Source organism: Telmatherina bonti (assembly GCF_933228915.1).
Source record: "Telmatherina bonti genome assembly, chromosome: 17".
Lineage (NCBI taxonomy): Eukaryota > Metazoa > Chordata > Actinopteri > Atheriniformes > Telmatherinidae > Telmatherina > Telmatherina bonti.
This window is the reverse complement of record NC_136615.1, coordinates 31,004,822-31,025,034: the sequence shown is the minus strand read 5'-3', so window position 1 is coordinate 31,025,034 and position 20,213 is coordinate 31,004,822. Positions and strand designations below refer to the sequence as shown.

General features: G+C 38.9%; 1 protein-coding gene across 3 annotated transcripts in view; it reads right to left on the bottom strand.

Annotated features, from left to right (window-relative positions):
• Nucleotides 1–19,343, bottom strand: part of vldlr (very low density lipoprotein receptor) — a 67,133-nt gene extending 47,790 nt beyond the window's left edge. For all 3 annotated transcript variants that reach the window (XM_079257061.1, XM_079257062.1, XM_079257063.1), the window contains exons 1-4: nt 18,850–19,343; nt 9,987–10,106; nt 5,432–5,554; nt 42–164 (exon numbers count right to left, since the gene is read on the bottom strand). In XM_079257061.1, coding sequence (XP_079113187.1) covers nt 42–164; nt 5,432–5,554; nt 9,987–10,106; nt 18,850–18,922 — 439 coding nt within the window. In that variant the 5' untranslated portion in view covers nt 18,923–19,343. The remainder of the gene's footprint in view (nt 1–41; nt 165–5,431; nt 5,555–9,986; nt 10,107–18,849) is intronic.
• Between the last annotated feature and the right edge of the window lie 870 nt (nt 19,344–20,213).

Here is a 20,213-nt window from a genome sequence, read left to right as displayed (position 1 = left end):
AAAAAAAAGGTTTTAAACCACAAGAAGCTGCCTCCACCTACCGCAGTTGACCTCATCCTCGCCGCTGTCGCAGTCCTTCTCTCCGTCACATTTCCAGGAGACGGGGATACACTGGGTGGTTCCTGCTCCACAGCTGAACTCGTTCACACGGCACGTCCTCATGTCTAAACAACACACACACAGTATTTTGTCCATGAGACCATTTCATTCTGAACATGTAAGAAAAAATTATGCCCAGAAGAGCGGACTCCTGCGTAGTGCTGGAAAAGCAAAGCAGGAGCTCCATCAGGTTTGTGACAACCTAGTTACTAATTATATCTAAATTAAAGCTGTTGTTCTAGTGGGACATGAGGGGAAGAGTGTGTCAGTATGTCAGCATAGCTGAAACTTCAGGTTCAGTGTCGACCATTGAAATATTCTCAGGTTAAACTTTTAAAAATCCAACTTTCAGCTAATCAAACAGAAGCGCTCAGCAAAGCCAACGAAAGAGGTAGATGGGACTGCTGAGCAGCGTAGGGAGGAAAACAAATGAAGCTCCGGCAGAACCATGTCACACAACAACAGATAAAACCAAGAATGAAACAGAATAAGTGTCCCGTGCTGGAGACCACGAATAAGGAGAAAAATCTGTTTAGTTACTGGTTAACATAAATATCTGACTCAGCCAATCACAACAGCAGCTCCAGTAACCTCCAGTCACCAGATCTCCATCCAACAGAGCAGCTTTGGGATGTGGTGGAATGGGAGATTATCATGATGCTTCATGTCAACACGGAGCAGAATCTCTGAGGAATGTTTTTAACCATAGAGGGTCCAGATCCAGGAGGAGATTTCATGTTTTCTGGTTCAGACAAGAGAAAACATGAAATCTCCTCCAGCAAACCTTAAAAATAATTATTGTGATGAATAATTATCTTTTTGTTAAAATAATTTTTTGGATGAAGATGGAGAAACGTTGCTGGTCTTACGAGTCACTTCAGCTCCACATTCACATGGTAGGATCAGGATTGGTCGAAACCAAGCAGCAACCTCGGATGGTAAAAAAATGAAGCCCATGTGGAAGTGCCTAAAACTGCAGTTCCCCCTTCATCCACTAGGGGCTCCAAAACAGAGGGAATCCCCATAGACTCCCATGTTAAAAAGACCAACTTCACAGCAGAAATAAACATGTTTACAGCCTGGTACAAAAATCCATTTTAGGTTTAGAAATGTGGCATATTTAGGGGGCGTGTCCTTTTGATTGACAGGTACTAGATATCACACTTCAAGTGAGAAGAACGCAGAACAGCAGTTTAATAGCATGATTTAGCTTTAGCCCGCTTACCTCCGTTAGCTGGTTAGCACCTGTTAGCTCCAGGTTAGCTCTTAGCTACAGGCAAGTTGAAGATTGCTAGATGTCAATCATCCACAACATGTTTACAGCCCCTCTCTCAGCTCTACCTTATTCCTCATTTTTATATTTTACAGGGAGAGACGAGACGTGTGACATTGCCAAGATGCCGATGGTAGGAACTATCCAATGAGCTTCACTTCAGCTCTTCAGAAACCTACAGGTGACATGTCCATCTTTTATATAGAGTCTATGATGGAAACCTGAAAACATGGATCCATCCTGTTTTGGACCAGCAGTTCAGGCTGCTGGTGGTGTAATGGTGGGGGGACATTTACTTCGGATATTTTTTGGCCTTTTAATACCAGCTAAGCATGCTTAAACCACCACAGTGTACCCGAGTATTGTTGCTGACCATGTCCAGGAATTAGGACCAGTCTGAAGCACGTCCAAACTGGTTCAAGCAAGGTGGAAATACTGGAAAATCTTCCCAGTACAAAAGCTGCTTTAAAAAAAAAAAAAAAAAAAAAAATTATTCACAGAAATCACTAGTATTGAGGATTTAAAATTTAGTTAATGTTTAATTTACTGTGGGTTGTTTCTGAAAAAGAAAACATTTTGTTAGACCTCAGGCTGTAATTCTACCAAAGATGTGAATTTTAAAAGCCTTAGATTAAAACCGCTACACAAACAACTTCAAACAGAGGAGACGTGAACAATCGCTGCTCTTGTTGCTTTGCAACAGCTGCTCAAAACAGCAGCGACATAACGGATGAGCTGAGCTGACCGGCACGTACACCAGTGCAGCTATGACTGGAACGTAACAGACGCCTCTCACTCACCACAACACAAGGAGGAATGCCATCTGACACCTTCAGATGACCGTCACTTTCAGTCCAAATGGAAACATGCACACAAGTGTAACATTAAAGCTGAACAATTACAAGTAAACCTGATGTTCATTAAAACAACATTAATATCTCCATTATGTGCCTGAATGGAGCAATTTCTTTAAAGTGGAGTATGTAAGAGTTTCAATATTTTCAAAATAAAATAACTACAATCATAATTAGAAAAGTTTTTTTGAACATGTAGGTTCCAGTCTGTTCATATTTGATGCGTTATTAAAATTACAAGTTTAATTAATGACAAAGCACTTTTTTTTTTTACTGGTAGGCAAACATTTAAGAAGGGTCTTTGTCATTAATTAAATCTGTAATTTAATAACACATCAAATATGGACAGACTGGAACCTACATGTTTAAAAACAAGAAAAAAAAAAAAAAAGAAAAAAAAACTACAATCAGTTTTGTTTTTTTTTTTTTTTGTTTTTTTTTTTTTTTAAAATATTGAAAATCTTACATACTCCACCTTTAAACTAGTTTGTAAAGAAAAAGGGAGCTGCAGACCTCCGTTTCATCGTGTTGCAGATGCAGCCAGAATAATTAATCCTTCAATGTGGAGCACATTTCTACTGACCTATAAAAGACTTCCGTTCCTGGGCCTCTAATCTATCAGTCTAATACACTCCAGGGTTTCCCCATGGTTTCTTTAAAAAAAAAAAAAAAAAAAAAAAAAAGGGCTAGCAAAGAAAGTGGGAGTCAACAGCACTCATCCTTCATGCTGGATACAGCAGGAGACGCTGCAGATAATTTCCAAATTGATTTCTTTAAAAAGCCGTCCGATAACCTGAGAGGTGCTTTATGACTTGTTTAAATGAGGAAAGCATCTTGCAACCAAGTCCCAAATGTTACCAAATCATGGGAAATGCAGCTTTTTGTCTTATAAAGACAGGGGGACAGGTTTTTTTTGTGGCACATGTCAGCACGTAAATGATGATCAGTGTTTTAACAGTTAAAAAGTAATCCTCTTCATAAGTCTCCAGTCCTGTACTGCTGGCATTACAGCTGGGTGGGGCAAAGACTACATTTTACTGAACTGCACCAGTTAGACAATACGACAGACAGATGCAGCTCCTTTAGCTGCGTAAGATAAACATCAAGGTCTGCTACAGCTTCACTTTCTGAACATTTTCTCCACTCAGCATCTCCAGAAACACAGCAGCTGTTCTGCATGTTTAGTATCGTTTAGCACCCCTCGCACTGAAATTGGTGCAATGTTCCCAAAGGTTATTTGAACCAGTTTTGTGTTATAAATACATCTAATGAAAATAAACCAGTGTTTGGTAAAGGCTGCTTGACTGCAGAGTGTTGAAAGAAATCAACTCTTACAGCAGTCCAAGAATCATGTCTACAAAAGTAGATATTCAGGGAAACATCTGCATCCAGATGTGGACGATTTTGCATCGATGCAGCAACCTATTCTACCGCTGCCTGCATTTGTGTGGCGAGATTTAACCTGCTGCAACAGTTCAGTAGATAAATCTCCAGAGAAAGACCTGCACTGAATCTGTTTTAAAACCTTTACTTAGGAAAACTAACAGTAAGCAGACTTATAGGAAATATATTCCCGTCTTACTGGGATCTTATTGAAATCATACAATGTTGCACATCAAAGTGCAAAAAACAGGTTAGCTTAAGATCAACTTCAATGAAAAATACCATTGACAGGCTAGCAGTTAGCATATGCACAATAACTAAAGTGAATGTTTACCTCAAATGTTCTTTGTTCAATTATAAAAAAGGACTACAGGAAAATATTTTCTGGCCATAAAAAACATCTTAAAAAAAGGAGCATTAAACAAAAACTGATTTTTTGTATGAAGACATTACAAAGAAAAAATAAAATAAAGAAAGAAAAAAAAGATGACTTAGTGAAGAACAGGAGGTTGAATTTCAGCTGGAGTCTAACATGACATTTTACACACTGTCTGCTAAGCTCCAGCCTCCTGTTTAACAGCTGGTCTAGCAGCATGTTCATTCATGTGCGTCACCACCAGAGACCGTATATAAAAAGATGGACGGAGCCTCCATGACGTCACCCGTAGGTTTCTGAAGAGCTGAACTGAAGCTAATTGGGTGGTTCCTACCATCGCCATCTTGGCAGCGTCAAAGACTGTCGTCTTTCCAAGAAAATATAAAAATGAGCAAAGAGGTGGAGCTAAGAGGGGCTGTGAGCGTCATGGTGGATGATTGGCATCTAGCAATCTTTTACCTGCATGTAGCTAAAGCTATCCGAGCTAACCCAGTGCAAACAGGAGCTAACCAGCTAATGGAGGTAAGCGGGCTAAAGCTAAGTCACGTTAATTTGCTAAAAACTGCAGTTCTACATTCTTCTTTAAGTGGGAGATCGGATACCTGTCAATTAAAAGGACACGCCTCTAAATATACCAAATTTTGAGATGAATTTACTTCTAAACGGAGAAGTTAGGAAAAAAAAAATACTCCCGCCACAGTTGTCATGAAGGTAAACCTGACCTATTAAAGCTAAAATGGATTTTTGTATCTGGCTGTAAACATTTTTCTGCTGTGAAGTTGGTCTTTTTAACATTGGAGTCTATGGGGATTTCCTTTGTTTTGGAGCCCCTAGTGGATAAATGCCATTTTGATCACCTCCGCATAAGTTTCACTTTTAACCACCAAAAGGTTGCCACTTGGTCACTGCCCTTCTCCTTGCACTCCTCCCTCTCTATAAAAGACTCCAACAACATCAGGGGTCCTCAAAGCGAAAAGGTGGAGAGCAGAACTAAATGTTCAGACATTACTTCTAAATAAAACTGTTGCAGGTGGACACATTGATTTAGAAAAAAAAAAAACCCAAAAAACCCTGGGTTAACATTGGTTTTGTGTTCAAGGGATGTGTGTCACAATAGACAATCTTTGCACACACACGTGTAGCTTTGTCTGTGCTTTCACTACACGATATCTCCACACCAGAGAGCTGCGTAGCCATTTTTTTTATAGTATTGATTTGTCTTGATTTTATGTAAATGGAATAACAAAGTTAAACAAGTTGAAAGTAATTGTGTGTTGATGTGAGTCATCAGGAAATTCTAATTTAAATAGTCAATTCAAAATTAGCTGGTTGTATCCATTGATGACGCTAGAAGCAGCGTGCAGTAACAAAAAAAAAAAACAAAAAACCTTGAGGATGCAACACATTGGCGCATCGCTGAATCGAAGACCACGTGAGACTACTTACGGCAGATTTCCAAGCTCTCATCAGAGCCGTCTTCACAGTCTGGTTCCCCATCACAGTGCCACCGCTTCGGGACACACTGACCATTGCGACACACGAAGTCCACTTCTGCACACGTCTTTTTGACTGAAAGAGGAGAATAGAAGAGGATACATTATCCAGACTCAGTCCCCTGCAAAGAAACATCAAGTTCAAGAAAAACCAATCAGCAGCAGAGGAAAGACCAATCAGGAGTCCATTAAGACTGGATTTTCCAGTCTGCATCTCCGCTTTAAGCCCACTGTTGAGTACTTTTATTTAAATTAAACAGAGACAGATAAATGTACTTAAACATTCAGATCATGTATGCTTTTGAAATGACTGGGAACATTTCAGCTTCATGCATTTTAAAATACAATTTCAGACCAGACAAAACGTGTAAAAACATCTGAAAGAATGTTTAAGATAACTGGACTTTCATTGATGCGATGCTAAAACTATTCCGACGCATTACTCAGCATACCTGTAGATGTTCATGGAGAAATATTCCAGTTAATTGAAGAAAACTGGAGCTCTGTCCAGTTTCTGACTGGAATATAAATGTGGCCGACTTCACTTTGAGTCATGACCAACAGGTTGCAGTGGGACTTATCAATGTTTTTCTTGTTCCGTAAATCTATTAAATTCAGATTCTTATCCATTATACATCTGTGCTTCTCTGTTCAGTCTGGGCTGAGGGTTATATCACTTCTGATTTCTAAAGATCAAGTACGCTTAATAAATTTTTTTTTTTAAAAGTGACTTTTTGTATTAGGACTGCCATAAATGATTGTTTTGTTAATCAACTATTCAATTATTATGGTGATTAGTGGGATCATATATAATCATAAACTGCAGCTGCTTGTACAGAATCACCATTAGGTTCCAGCTTGAGGTATCATCTGAAAACTTTGTGCCATCTAAGAATAAAAATGAACATTTTCATTCAACTTTGAACTTTGCAGCTTGTAGTAAAAAAGGAAAACAAGACACTGGGCCTAAGAAAAAGTACAAGTTTTTCTTCATTCGTCTGTTGCATCAAATTATAACTATATTTTCAAGTATGGAATAGTCCAGTAAAACCAAATAAGGCCAATCCTGAAGCCAAATTACCCACATAAAATAAGTTTTAGCTCACCACTGACGTTACAGTTAGCGGCTAACAATTAGCTTCCCAAGACGAGGGAGTCTGACCAGAAACTGAATCAGCCCAAACGAGCCTCCTCTTAAGAAGCTCGCACATCGCCGTTGTGCCACCATAGAAGGCAAGTTTTACCTTGCCAATTTAGCATTGCACACATTCCTCTTATGTTTTTATAAAATACAGTTTGAGAAAAAAAAACCAAAAAAACAATTCCGCTGATTAAATTTATTCGTTGACTATTTTATTAGTCAATGTGTGATGACTAACCTAATTTATACCATGGTCAGTGAGAATCCTAGTTACAACTGGTGTGCATTATTGTCATATAAACGCACAGTTTGGCGAGTTAAATCACTAATATCCTTTCGTTATGGGGTGTCACCGTAGCAACGCATTGATCAGCTGATTCAGATCGAGGCAAACATGAAATAGTTTATATTTAAGACTGAACAGTCTTTATAAGTTCAGTACAAAAATGGAAATTAACTTATTCCATCAATGCAAAAAAAAAAAAAAAAACCAAACAAAAAAAAAACAAACAAAAAACATCTAATATCAAAGCCAGCTGTATAAAATGTCTAACTGGTGTCTCAGGTCTGAGTTTCAGGACTTTTCCTCCTCTTCTCATTCATTTCCCCCCTCTTGTTCTGTCCTCCCTCCCTCCTCTATAAAATGACCCAGATGAAAAGCATTGGACACACAAACATCCATATTTAGCTCTGCTCTACGTGCCACCTTCAAAGCACCACGTTGTCGTGTGTCCCGAGGGATTCTGGGAAGGCTTGTGGTTAGGCTAAATCAACACTGTAGGTTTCCTCAATGTCACGTGACAAAATGAAGGAGAGCTCAAGTCATAAATCCTATGTGAGATCCAACTGAATTAAATGAAAATAGCCGCTATATATTTTTAATTATTCCAGTCTAGAGCAAAAGTTTAATATTTAAAGACAGCCGCATGAGTTTGCTCTGTAATCTATCAATTCACTTAAAATAGAAACTAAAAGAAAAACAGGCAACAACAACACACGTGAACCTGCTTGCAAACTACAGAAACACGATTTAACGAATACTGGGAACACGTAGCACAGGAAGCCATTAGGCTGACCCTGAATAATCAATTATCCGTTCACCGGGTAGGCATTTCAATTTCATATTAATATTCATTTGCATAAATATTCATGACCAGCTGAAGTGTGGTGCTGGAGTGAGAGAGATTCAACCAAAGTGCCAAATTGTTCCTTCACTTTCTTCTCTGAAACATGCAACCTTCGACCAGCACTGCATCTTTCAGACACGGCTGATGGAAGTGGACTTCCAGTATGTGGCGACCTATTAAATATAGAGGGACAAGTTTTTCACCAGGCTGACAGGGAGCTGGGATAGGGACAGATGTTTTAAAACTTGTATTCACATCTGGAACTACAACATACAGATCATAGCAGTGTATAAGTACAGATTAATTGTTAATTCTGCTAGTCGGACCGAAATGAGTTTTACAAGTCAAATTACAAAAAGTACAAAATATTCCTCCACAACCTTCATATCTACTAGGGGTTTGGAATCGAGGGGGGAGAATTGAATGGGATTTTTTGTGTCCAAAAAAAAAAAAAAAAATTTAAGAAATGCGCGTTTTTTAAATAAAAAGCCATTTTAAATTTGTCATCTTTGTTGTCATTGATTTTTTTTTTTTTTTTTTTTTTTTTAAACTTTCCTTCTATGGCATTATAGCAGCAAAATGATGGTCTGGCTACTGTTTTTTTCCCCTAAATTTAAATAAAGAAAAACTACAAGCAAAAAAAAAAGTTTTGTACAATTTTTTAAGTTTACAAAAATCAGCAATGTTGAAGAGTCGTGAGCATTGCAATTTAAAATTGAATCGGGACCCAAAAAGAAAAAAAAAAAAAAAAAAAAAACCTGAATCGAATAAAGACGGAAGCATATAGTCACGGCCCTAATGTCTACATGAAATTTCTGTAAAAATGAGGAGGCTGAAGGTCCACAACAAAGTTTTATGTGTGGAAAAGTACCACCATGGCCGTTTGCTGAAAAGGCCAGTCTGACCATCTTACATTACCGTAAGTATGTCTGTTTATGGAGAAAACATTTACAGTGGAATTAGCTGATCCATCTCTAGAGAAAAATCCTAGTTTATCCATGAACTTATTTATCATAGCTGCTTATTTTTAAAGAAGCTATGATAGGAGGATGGTCATTACTATCCTTTTCGATGAAATCAGCTGCAGAGCTCACTGCTCCACAATCTTAGCAGTATTAGCTCATTGTAACGCTTTATGTCTCAGCTGTTCAGATTTACCTTCTCTCTCTCCGAGTGGGCACACCTCGGGTCTTAATCAGTTAATCTGTGCTTTTATGCTCACTAGGTTTTTAAATGTTTTATTTACTAAAGTTAATCATCTTCCATTTGTGGGATTTTGTACCCTGTTTTTATATGATGAGCTTGAGTGTCAAAAATATAATGTATAATTACTGGGGGTGGGAAAATCGAATAGAAAACAAATATTGGATTTTTTTTTTTTTTTTTTTAACTTCAATTTTGAAGAATCGATTTTTTTGTTTTAAAAAAAAAATGTATTTCTCAAATATAAAAAAAAAAAAAAAAAAATCCATTATACATTTTCCATTTTTACCGGTTTTGATATATTTACTTGTCTTCTTGGGCATTATAGCAGGTCTAGTTAATGTGTTTTTCCTAACAGAAATAAAAAATAAATAAATAAAAAGCAAAAAAAAAAAAATGTTTTGTACGTATTTTTGTTTTTAATCTACAAAAATCAGCAGTATTTAAGAATTGTGAAATATGAAATGTGAGTCACGCGTTTCAAACTTGTAAAATCCACTTGTACTTTCTGACATGCAGAATTAATCTGCATTTCCACATTAGATCTGTACTTTTTGCTACAGTTTAATACAAAGCTACAAACCTGTACGAGCTCCATATCCTGACCGCTGTGGCAGTCCACAACTAGACTCTCAGGTCTGCAAGTAGCAGAAAAGCCTTTTCTTACAACTCTGCAACCTTTCAGTCAATATCCGTAACAAATGGCTTCATGATTAATCTTTCTAACAGGCTGAATGAGTCGTGGTTTCCACTTATCTCATAGGAAACTCACTAAAGAGAAAAGTGCTTTTCCAGCACGCACAATGTCGTTATGTTTTAATACGTTTGCAGACACAAAGGAGCTTTATGAAACAGAGAAATATAGGATTACATTACAGTCAGGGACGGGCAGCTCTCAACACTTCTGCCTCAGCATGTTGATCCATTAATCTGATTAACTATGTGCTCCAGCAGGAAACATCCACAACCTGCAGGACGGTAGCCCTTCCAGGTTTAAGTTCTGCAGATGACACAGCTGACGTAAAAGTGACACTAACCACATGAACTCTCGTCGCTGCCATCGGTGCAGTCCTCGTCTCCGTCACACTGCCACACGGACTGGATGCAGCGACCGTTTCCACACTGGAACTGATTGGCTTCACAGTCAGTCTTGGTACCTGCAGAGGAAGAAAGTCATGCAGTGAGGAAAACTTTCACTGAACCTGGAAACATATTGCATTAGAGCACCTGTAAATTAGCACAGTAACCATCAAACTTCAAGAAGGCTGGAATACAGAATGAGGGACAGCTTTCCTCAGTGCAGCCTCCCACAGCGTCAGCGACTTCTGGGGCCAACAGGCTTTCAATGTTTCCCTGCTGCAGCACCCGACTCCAATCAATGGGTTATTAACAGCCTGTGCAGCACATAAGCTACTGGAGAATATGTCTTTTAAAATCAGGTGAAATGTAGCAGGAAAAACATCTCAAACATGCTGACGGATGCTAATATTCTGAGACATACGACACATTGTGTTCTCGCTTCATTATCCATGAGGGATCATTACTTATCTGGTCAAGACCAGAGCAAGATATTCCCATTTTGTGGTTCAAATATCCGTCACACATTGGTACTTTCACACGTTTATGTTTTAGCAGGTGAAACGTAGCAGGGAAACATCTAAAAACATGCCAGACAGTGGCTCAGGAGTTATTGAACCCTGTTCCAATTAATCCAACACTACGTATGTGGGGACTCAAACACGCACACACAAAAAAAAAAAAAAAAAAAAAAAAAAAAAAAAAAAAAAAAAAAAAAAAACCCCAGTGGAAACTGCAGATCATAGACAGTATATTGACAAAAATACTGACTTCAAGCATCATAACCTCAAATCCAGCTGCTCGTGTTCAACCCAAACATCAGCAACTGGGAACCAGCATAAACTGTAAAAACCTTAGCTTTTAACATGGTACCATGGTGGATAACTTGCACTCTAGCTTTCCTTCAAAACCCTGTGCCCATCTCCATAGCAACAACAAATACCTTTCAGCTACAACCAAGTTTGATCACAACGGAAGATGATCAGTATTTAAAGCACTAAAGTTCAATGTATTTATAATCAATCATGTTATAGTCAAGCCCCAGGTTCGTTGAAAGCTAAAAGACCGGCAGAAATAGAAACTAAGAAAGAAAAAAGTTATTTAGCAATGAAAACAAATTCTGTATGTTTCACTCAGTCAGCAAACCTACAACAGAAACATCCAAAAAAATAGTTTACATTCATAACCATATCAGTGGCAGAAGGAAGTGTCAATTCATCCACTACAGTGTGAGGCTGGAAAACTGGCGGCCTCAAATGGATGCGAGCGGAGCATTTGACTAGAACAATGTCCAGTTGACGCAACAACTCAGCAGTTTATTAAAGAACTGGCTTTTCTTTGTGTTCAGGATGAAAAGTCTCCAAGTGGCAAAACTTGTTTGGCTTCAAGCGGACAGATGCTAATATTCTGAGACAAACACATTGTGCTCTCGGTTCATTACCCACGACTGATAGTTACTTATTCGGTCGAGACCAGAGCAAGATATTCCCGTTTTGTGGTTAAAATGTCTGTTACACATTGGTACCTTCACATGTTTATGTTTTAGCAGTACTGCAAAAACTACAGGTAGTCAAAATGATTCAAACCCCACTGCGAATTACACTCACTGGCAAAATGTACAAACTAGCAGCTGTTTGCAATAAACAAAAACGCCAATAAACAAGAAACATTGAGAAACCACTTAAATGTGTTGAGCAAAGTCAAAAAAGAAAATATGACTAAATGAGACAGTTGTAATCATAGTTTGCAAGTTTTGAGATCGAGAAACAGTAACTGTGCGTCCATTACATATTTTTGCAAAATAAAAGTTAATCTCGTTTGGGTGACGAGATTTTGAGAGAATTGCGGCTTTCGCAAGTTAGCCACAAAGCATTATTTGGAGATATTTTTACTAGCTGTGGAGAATTTTCTATGGCTTTTCTAAGCTTTCTCTCTAAAACGTTATAAAAAAAAAAAAAAAAAAAAAAAAAAATGGTTTACATTTTGCGAAATCTTTCTACATTGCAACGTCTGAAAAAAAAAAAACCCACCTCATGCACGCGTAAAAACTATTTAGCAACATTTCAGACTTTTTTTTTTTTTTTTTTTTTTTAAATTAAATGAGGACGTTTCAATAAGCGGTTTTATTTTTAATTGCAATATTTAGTTTTTGTGCAATTTTAGGTGTAATGGAAACACCTAGTGGCTACCTACCAGAAAGAGGAAGCCATCATAGCTGCTAGCTGCTGCCCCTAGTATAATACTGGACCTCCAAATCACTGTTGCCAACTCCCCAGTAAAGAAAATGGCTATTGGCTGTTCTAAAAGGCGCTAGAATCGCCATCTGCATGTAATGGACCTTATCAAAACCACCCTAAATATGTTTAGTACCACAAATAAACCTTTTCTGTTGGTTATTGCTTTTTTTTGCCACTGTAACAGGCTATCATTTTGAAAAATAATTTTGAATACCATTAGACCCACACTGTATCAATCAGCTTTGTCCTGATTTGTTCAATATCAGAATATCAAAATTTGACCAAAGGATTGTTAGGTTGTGTGGAATGGGTAGCTGAATGTCCAACCCTCCTCCTTTATCTGGGCTTGGGACTGGCACAGTGACCCAAAAGAGACACTTCGACAGATTATTTTTGTAGTTTTCTTAGTTTTAGTTTAGTTTGTTTGAGCTTTAGCTTGCTTTGGGTTGAACTATTGGAAGGCTTTGCTTGATGGATGTTTTTTTTTCTAAATAGAGTTTAGTATAGAAATCCGCCTTATAATACAGGCAGTATGCCCTCATATTGTCGCCAATAAACAGCTTCAGTCAGCCTTTGAATTCAGGATTTAATCCCCAGTCCTTTCTGTACTTTCTAGTGTACAGTTTAGACTGAGACAGGATGAGCTAGATAAATGTTTAGCTTGTGTCATACACACACAGTGGATGACGTGAGTAAGTGACAGAGGCTGTGAATCAAATCAAATGTAATTATTTTGGTGTGATGTGAAACTATGCAATTTACATCCCACTCTAATCTAGCGGCAGATTTTCACATGCGCTATTCATTTTGACATACTGTGTATGTGGAGACGTGAAGGTGTTCTCTGACTGGTGCACCTGCAGCAGGAGCGACTGGCAACAGTGCTCCAAATTCAGGACCAATGACCTCAAGTTTCTGGACTTGATTCCTGATTTTGAGAGAAAATTCTAATTAAGTCGTAAGTTTCACTTCACCAAAATTTGAATAACTAAGAATAACCTTGAATTTGACAGGACACTGGATAGTTTAGCCTGTGGAAAAGATTAAGTTACTCTTTCACTTCATTTAAAATCTGTTTATTTTCTCTAGCTTATCTTAATTTGCACATCAGTTTTCTGATCTTTTGCCTGCAGTCTATTAAAAACTGAACAAGAGCAAAAACAGGATGATGCATTTCACCTTCAACTCAAAACAATTTCCCAAACTAGAAAAGTGTTTTTGCTTCATTGTGGAGCACAGTTCATCGTACTGGAGATAAAAAATAAACTCCCCGTCTTAAAATAACAGTGTGACCTTGAGGCCTCATTTAGTCTGGACTGGTGCAGGTGGGTAAATGGAGCACAGTGATGATCGAAGCAGCAGAGCTCCAAGCTAAATCCCTGCCACTGAAAAGGTCAAAAACACGTGTTCAAAGTTAAAACTGTTGGAGAAATGCTGCCAGACTCGATGCTACGAGCGCAGTTTTAAAGGCCTCCGCCATGCTGACAGTAGCTGAAACAAACGTAAAGACATCCTAGATCAGAAGAAAAGTTTTGGGCTTCGTAATCTGCCAACACACATCTCGAACTGTGGGACAATGAGACGATAAAGTCATAAAACAGACCAACTCTACAGACCTGCCATGCAGTCAAGGCCATTTGAGCATTTCATGCAGAGCTAACGTTTGAAATAAATACTAAATATTGCAAATGTCAAATCATCCTTTTAAGACATGGTTCGCCACCTCCGATCATGCAGCAAGCTTCAGTAGATTTCAGACTTGTCAGATGTCACAGCAGTCAAGTAAGGTTATCTTAAAAATTAGATCGCTGATGAACTGAGAATACAAAGGGGTTAGGTAAATAGGATGACAAGGATAATGTAGTCACAAGACTGGTCCAAAAAAAGACAGACCAAAGCAAAAAGTTTCCCCAAGAAAAGGCTCAAACGGAGGGAGGAATGGATAAAAATAATAAAACCAGAACTGCAGTCAGTAGATCCTTTGTTTGCTTCCGGCCCTCACAGGCGAAACATTGACCTCCTGGGCCAGTAGTTTGTGGTTGCCACATAAAAGAAAAACATTGTCATTCTTATTCTGTAACAAACGTGCAGTTTGAAGGCAGATACTGAAACATAACAGCTGCCTGAGATAAAGTTGTCAAACCCTGAATCAATCAAAGTGTAGAATATTGTCAAATTTGCTCCTGAAGGGGGGGGGGTTGGTTTCTCCCAACAGATCAGTAGTTTGAGATTTTCTATATTTCTCAAAAAAAAAAAAAAAAAAAAAAAAAAAAAAGTACACTATACTGGTTTTAGGTGAATAAAATTAAGAAGCACCTGTTGCCGTTTGTGTTTGAGCATCAGGGTGGAAATTTACTGGCTGACAAATAAGGAGCATCACCTCAAGACCAGAGGAGCTGCAACCAAAAACCACCCATCATGTTTGATTTCCACTCTTCAGAGGAAGATCGTTCATCTCATGACGGTGTGATCTGCTTTCTCCACTAACCTGACTTTCTCCCCGGAGTCTGGACCAAATGAACAAAAACACTGAAACACGTTGAAGAATGCAGATAGACTGTAAATAAAAAGATTGATGTAGCCTCCGTGACGTCACACGTAGGTTTCTGAAGAGCAGAATTGAAGCTCGGTGGGTGGTTCCTACCGCCGCCATCTTGGCTGGGGCATGCGTGTCGTCTTGCCCAGAAAATACAAATATGGGCAAAGAGGTGGATCTGAGAATCGGGGGGGGGGGGGCGCTGTGAGCATCATAGTGGATGATTGACATTGAGCGAACGCCAAGCTTTCTGTAGCTAAGAGCTAACCTGGAGATAACCAGCTAACGGAGGTAAGCGGGGTAAAGCTAAGTCACGTTGTTAACCGGCTAAAAACCGCGGTTGTTCTACGTTCTTAATTGAAGCGGGAGATTGGGTACCTGTCAATCAAAAGGAGACGCCCCTAAATATGCCGAATTTTGAGATTACCTTTTAATTGGGAAGTTAGAAAAATAAAATCCCCCCCAAGTTATCACGAAGGTACGGCGTCGACCAACATCCATCAACAGGCTGTTTTGTATGAGGCCAGATCAGGCTATACTCTGAAATACACACCATTACACAAATGCACACACTGGTTTACAAATAAGAATTGAGGTACACTTGTGATATATATTCACAGATAATATGAATTGCTGAACGTGCATTTACAACCTGCTTCTCATTTGTGAACATCTTTGCATTTGAGAGAGAAATCTGTATGGTGGATTTTGAGACTCCCTGACATTGCAGGTCAACAAATGTCACCATTGGTTGACAAATCTGTCAAATTTACAACTGACGGATTAATCAGTTAACCAGGTGATTTTTTTTTTTTTTTTAATACACACACACACACACACACACACACACACACACACACACACACACACACACACACAGAAAGTATGAAGACAATATGCAGACCCCCCCAATCCAGCCATCCGTTCACATTGCTCAAGATATTTGGTTTATCACCCATAAATAGTTTGAGAAGCTCCTTTGTTACTTTTTATTTTCATTTCTTTATTCCTTCATTCCTTTCTTCTGCTGGTCTGACTTGATCAATGTTGAACATTTCAGTATTGTCAGATTTTGTACCAATTTACTATCCTCAGACTTTTAATGGGAACACTTCATGTTCTAAGTAAAAAAAAAAAAAAAAAAAAAAAAAGTACTTTAACAGTAAGTCTGATACTTTTTGATGACAGCAAATCAACAAAGTAATTTACTGTCTGAATGAACTAACAATAGATTAGCACAAAACCATAGAAACGCCTCCACACAAAGACCTTACTGGTGTACAAGCATGTGTGTGTCTGTGCTACCTTGTGCATGATGTGCTCGCAATGTGAATCTGCCGGTCACCAGTTATTGCCCATGAAGCTGGAAAGTTAAAGTAGAAAAAAAAAAATCCCTACTTTTGCATTTTAACCTTCTGGTTTTCCCCATTTAAACCTGGCTCTGAGTGCAACACTCACTTCTTCCTCCACCAGTAGTTCAATTTTCTCTGCACAAATTTCCCAGCAACAGCATCCAATGCTCGATTTGTGTAACATTTATTTCAGACTATTTCCGCCTACATCTGCATACGGAGGAAAGCCGATAGTCCTTACTCATCAGATCAGCCAGACCCACAGTTTATGTACAGTTAATGCTGATGATGCAGGTGGGACCACGCAATACCCTCATGTACACAAACTCTTTCATGTGTGTTCATCTAAGACAAAAATGTCAACTGGAGAATCAAAAAAAAAAAAAAAAAAAAAAAGTAAAGAAAAGCTTTCATCACACCAAGAAAAGTTTCCATCAACTCGTTTAACTGGATACAAACAGCATCCGAACATGCCGGCCGTTACTCTGAATCCAAGCTGATAACTGGGAGAAGAAATCAGGAGTTCAGGTTGAGAAATGGGCTTCATACGTTTAGATGCAACAAACAAAACCAAACTGCATCAGCAGGAAATGATCCATCCCTAACAGTACCCCCCCCGGGCTATGACACCAGTGTCTACACAGAAACCCATTGACTTGCTATCTGAAAAACAGCACTGCCTGCACTTTGATCAAGTCAGCACAACAGACTTCAACGCCAACCTCAAGCAAACAAACTCGTATAACAAATCCCCCTTTTCCCTGCGGTGTCACTCTTTCAGACGACGCTTCAAGCCTGAACCCTCTGCACTGCTGCAAGAGGAGAAAGTCTAACAACTCCACGTGGAAAAGCTTGTCAATGAACATTTTCACAGGATTTATTTTAAACATAGCTCTAGAAATTTACAATGACAAACAGCTTGAGGATAAAGACGACGATGGTTGAGGTGGATTTCATCTCTGTGCAAATTAGCCTCAAATTATTCTTATATATTAATGGAAATAAATGTAAAAGTATGGAAAGGGTTCAAATCAGTTTGAATATTGATAAAGACCTTTTAAAAAATAAATAAATAAATAAATAAATAAAAAGGGGGGGGCATGAGTTTAGAACAGGCGGCCTCTCACACAATCACTTAGAAAGTAGTAGTGATTTAACAAAAAACACAGATTAGACAAGCGTGCAGATGCAATGAAGCGGCTCCAACCAGACATAGAAGATCATTGTGTTTGACATAAATGCCGTCACACTGGGGGTCATGGTAATGCAGTTTTCCCCAGTAACAAACGGTTGCAGAGCACTCCTCCTCCTCATCCTCATCCTGGCCACCACTCCGCCCACTTTAAGAACCAAGCGCACCCCCACACAGCAATGGCTGAGGATCTAGGTCTAGCATTGCATCACAGCAACCATGGAGGAGGAAAAAAAAGACAAAAAAATCCATTTTTAATCAAACTGCTGCGCCTCACGTCGCTGGCTAATTTGCGTGGGGTTTTATTCAGTGTGTGAGTGTGTATGTGTGTTGTGGAGCTTGTTTTTTCCTACCGAGAATAAAAAGAGGCTGTGATGCTTGTGTGTGTGAAAATTGCAAGCGCTACTTTTGATTCAGCGCCCCCCCCTCTCTCTCTCTTAAGCCATTTTTTTTCCCTTTTTCCAGGAGATTGGAGAACAAACTGTGCAACACAAGCAAACAAAAACCTGACCGTGTTTAGTTCTGGGAGCCACTGCATCATTCAAACACAGCAAAACTGGCTCTTAAATGGGAAATTTCTCCATCAGAAATACTATTGTCACCAGAACTAAACCTGACTTGCACACAATAATCAGTTTTATTAGCCAGCAAATAACACTTAAATGGACTAGTAAGGAATAAGCAGGTTAAATATATATGTTATGCAAACAGTAAAAACCAAATGTGATACTAAATAAGGAGCATTTATTCATTTTAATAAACTATTTTATTAGTGATTAAGCTGAGTTAACTGCAGGAAAACACAAGAAATCCATTAAAAACTGCTCCACAAGTATTACCAGCTGCTAGTAATGACTTAAACTTGGCCACTGCTCACAATCAGGCCCTTTTTGGCTCCTCTAGTAGGCAATTTGCCTCAGACACTCCTCAAATGCTGCCAAACACCCACTTTTAGTTGTTTTGAATAAAATCTGTTTTTTTTTATGTTAATTTGTTTTTCCCCCCCGATTTTGCCCCCTTCATTGGCTTACACGTCAGGAATAAATACCCATGTTCTGCAATGGGAAGAGAGGAATCCCACAGTGGAAGTAAATTACAGAACAATTCCCATTTTCAGGCTGAAGTTAATTGACCGCAGGTCTAATTAGTCAAGTGAGCCGCGACAAAATAAGCAACTCCAGCCGAAGGGGCCCTCTTTGAGCCCCCTTTTTAGAAACATAATTCACTTAAAACCGTAGCTAAACCAACCAATAAATAAAGTGCATGAATACAAAGCCGATTAATACAACAGAAATGACTGAAATGTGTCATTTTAAGTCTTTTTAGCTGGAAACAAACGCAAGGCTGATTAGCACAAGGATAAGACAAGCCACGGTCATTCAGTCAAGGTGCGGACAAGACAGGTGCACAGCTCGGTTAACGCTAGCTAACCACCGCGTCCAAACCCACGCGCAGGGAACACAAAACTGATTTCCACGGACTTAAAACACATGATCTGAGTCTTACCGTGGACGTCCACGCTGTGCTGGAGACATATTAGCATCGGCAGCAGAAGGATCCCCGGTGTGGACGTGACCATCTCTGGTAGCGTTACGTACAGCTGCTAGCCGAGCGCTCGCGAGCTGCCTGCCTTTCCTTTGCTAGCTCGCGCTGACCTGCTTGGTCTTTGATTGTGCCGGTTGATTCACGCGCACAATACGCATAAATTACGTGGAAAATAAAGGGACTTTTTACGCGTTTTGTGTCTTAAAAAGACGCTCAGCGCGAGCGGGGAGCACGCAGCAGCCGGTTGGAAGCGAAGTGGCACGCGCGGCTCAACACTGCGTCCAGAATAAACGAGGCGCAGACCACGCGCCCTTTTATTACGTTTTTTTTTTTTTTTTTTAATCACGCGCCGGTGCGGTGCGCTGCGGTCGGTGCGGGTTTCCGTTCCGACCTCCCGACCCACAATCCATTTCCCTTGAAGCCGGCCGGGTAAGGAGCCGTCGCCGGTTCGCTGGAGCTGCTGCGGCGGTGTCCGTCACAGCTGTGTCGGCTTTTTCCTCCTCCAGCGCGTCTGAAGCGAAATGTTAACCCTTCATCACCCTCACGCGACTCTAAACCCTCACTTACATACATTCTGCTACTATTAAAATAAATTATTATTATTAATTTTTTTTTCAATTATTGTAAATAATTACTAGTATTAAAGAAGTAAAACAGTATTAGAATATTTAAAAAAAACAAAAACAAACATTTTTTCATAAAATATGTTTCATAAAAATGGCTTGAAATAACAGTCTGCATGAGTTGAAAACTTTAAAAACTAGAAATGAACCACCATCACCACGCTTTTTTGTAATTATACTTTTATTTAACTAATTAAAGCTCTTTTGCATTTTTAAGGGGGTCTGCAAAGAGCAGGTCTGGAGGCTGAAAGCCTAAGGGACCCTCTTTAAAGCTTGCTTTTCTGAGAAGATCACTGAGCTCAGTAAAAAAAAAAATCCAAAACAACTACAAAGAATCATAAACAGATTATCCTTAAGACTCTCAAAATGACTGAAAAGAGGAAAGTATGGCCTCAAAGAAGCAAAACATCAGACACAAGAAGCAGAAATTAAATTAACCAAAAGAATACACATAAAGATGGTAAAAGATTACTCAAACAACCATGAAGGCACAATAAATGTCTCCAAAAACAACCATCTTATATGAGAATAGGTTAAATATTGTCATTCTAACCAATTAATATCTGTTAAAAACATGATAACTGTTAACTTTTTGTAGTACTGTTTGATTAAACTAATAGAAGCTCTATTAGTTTAATCTATGCTGGTTAAATGAGGGGCTTAAGGACCCCTCCTAGAAACATCCCTTAGAAGATCACTGAA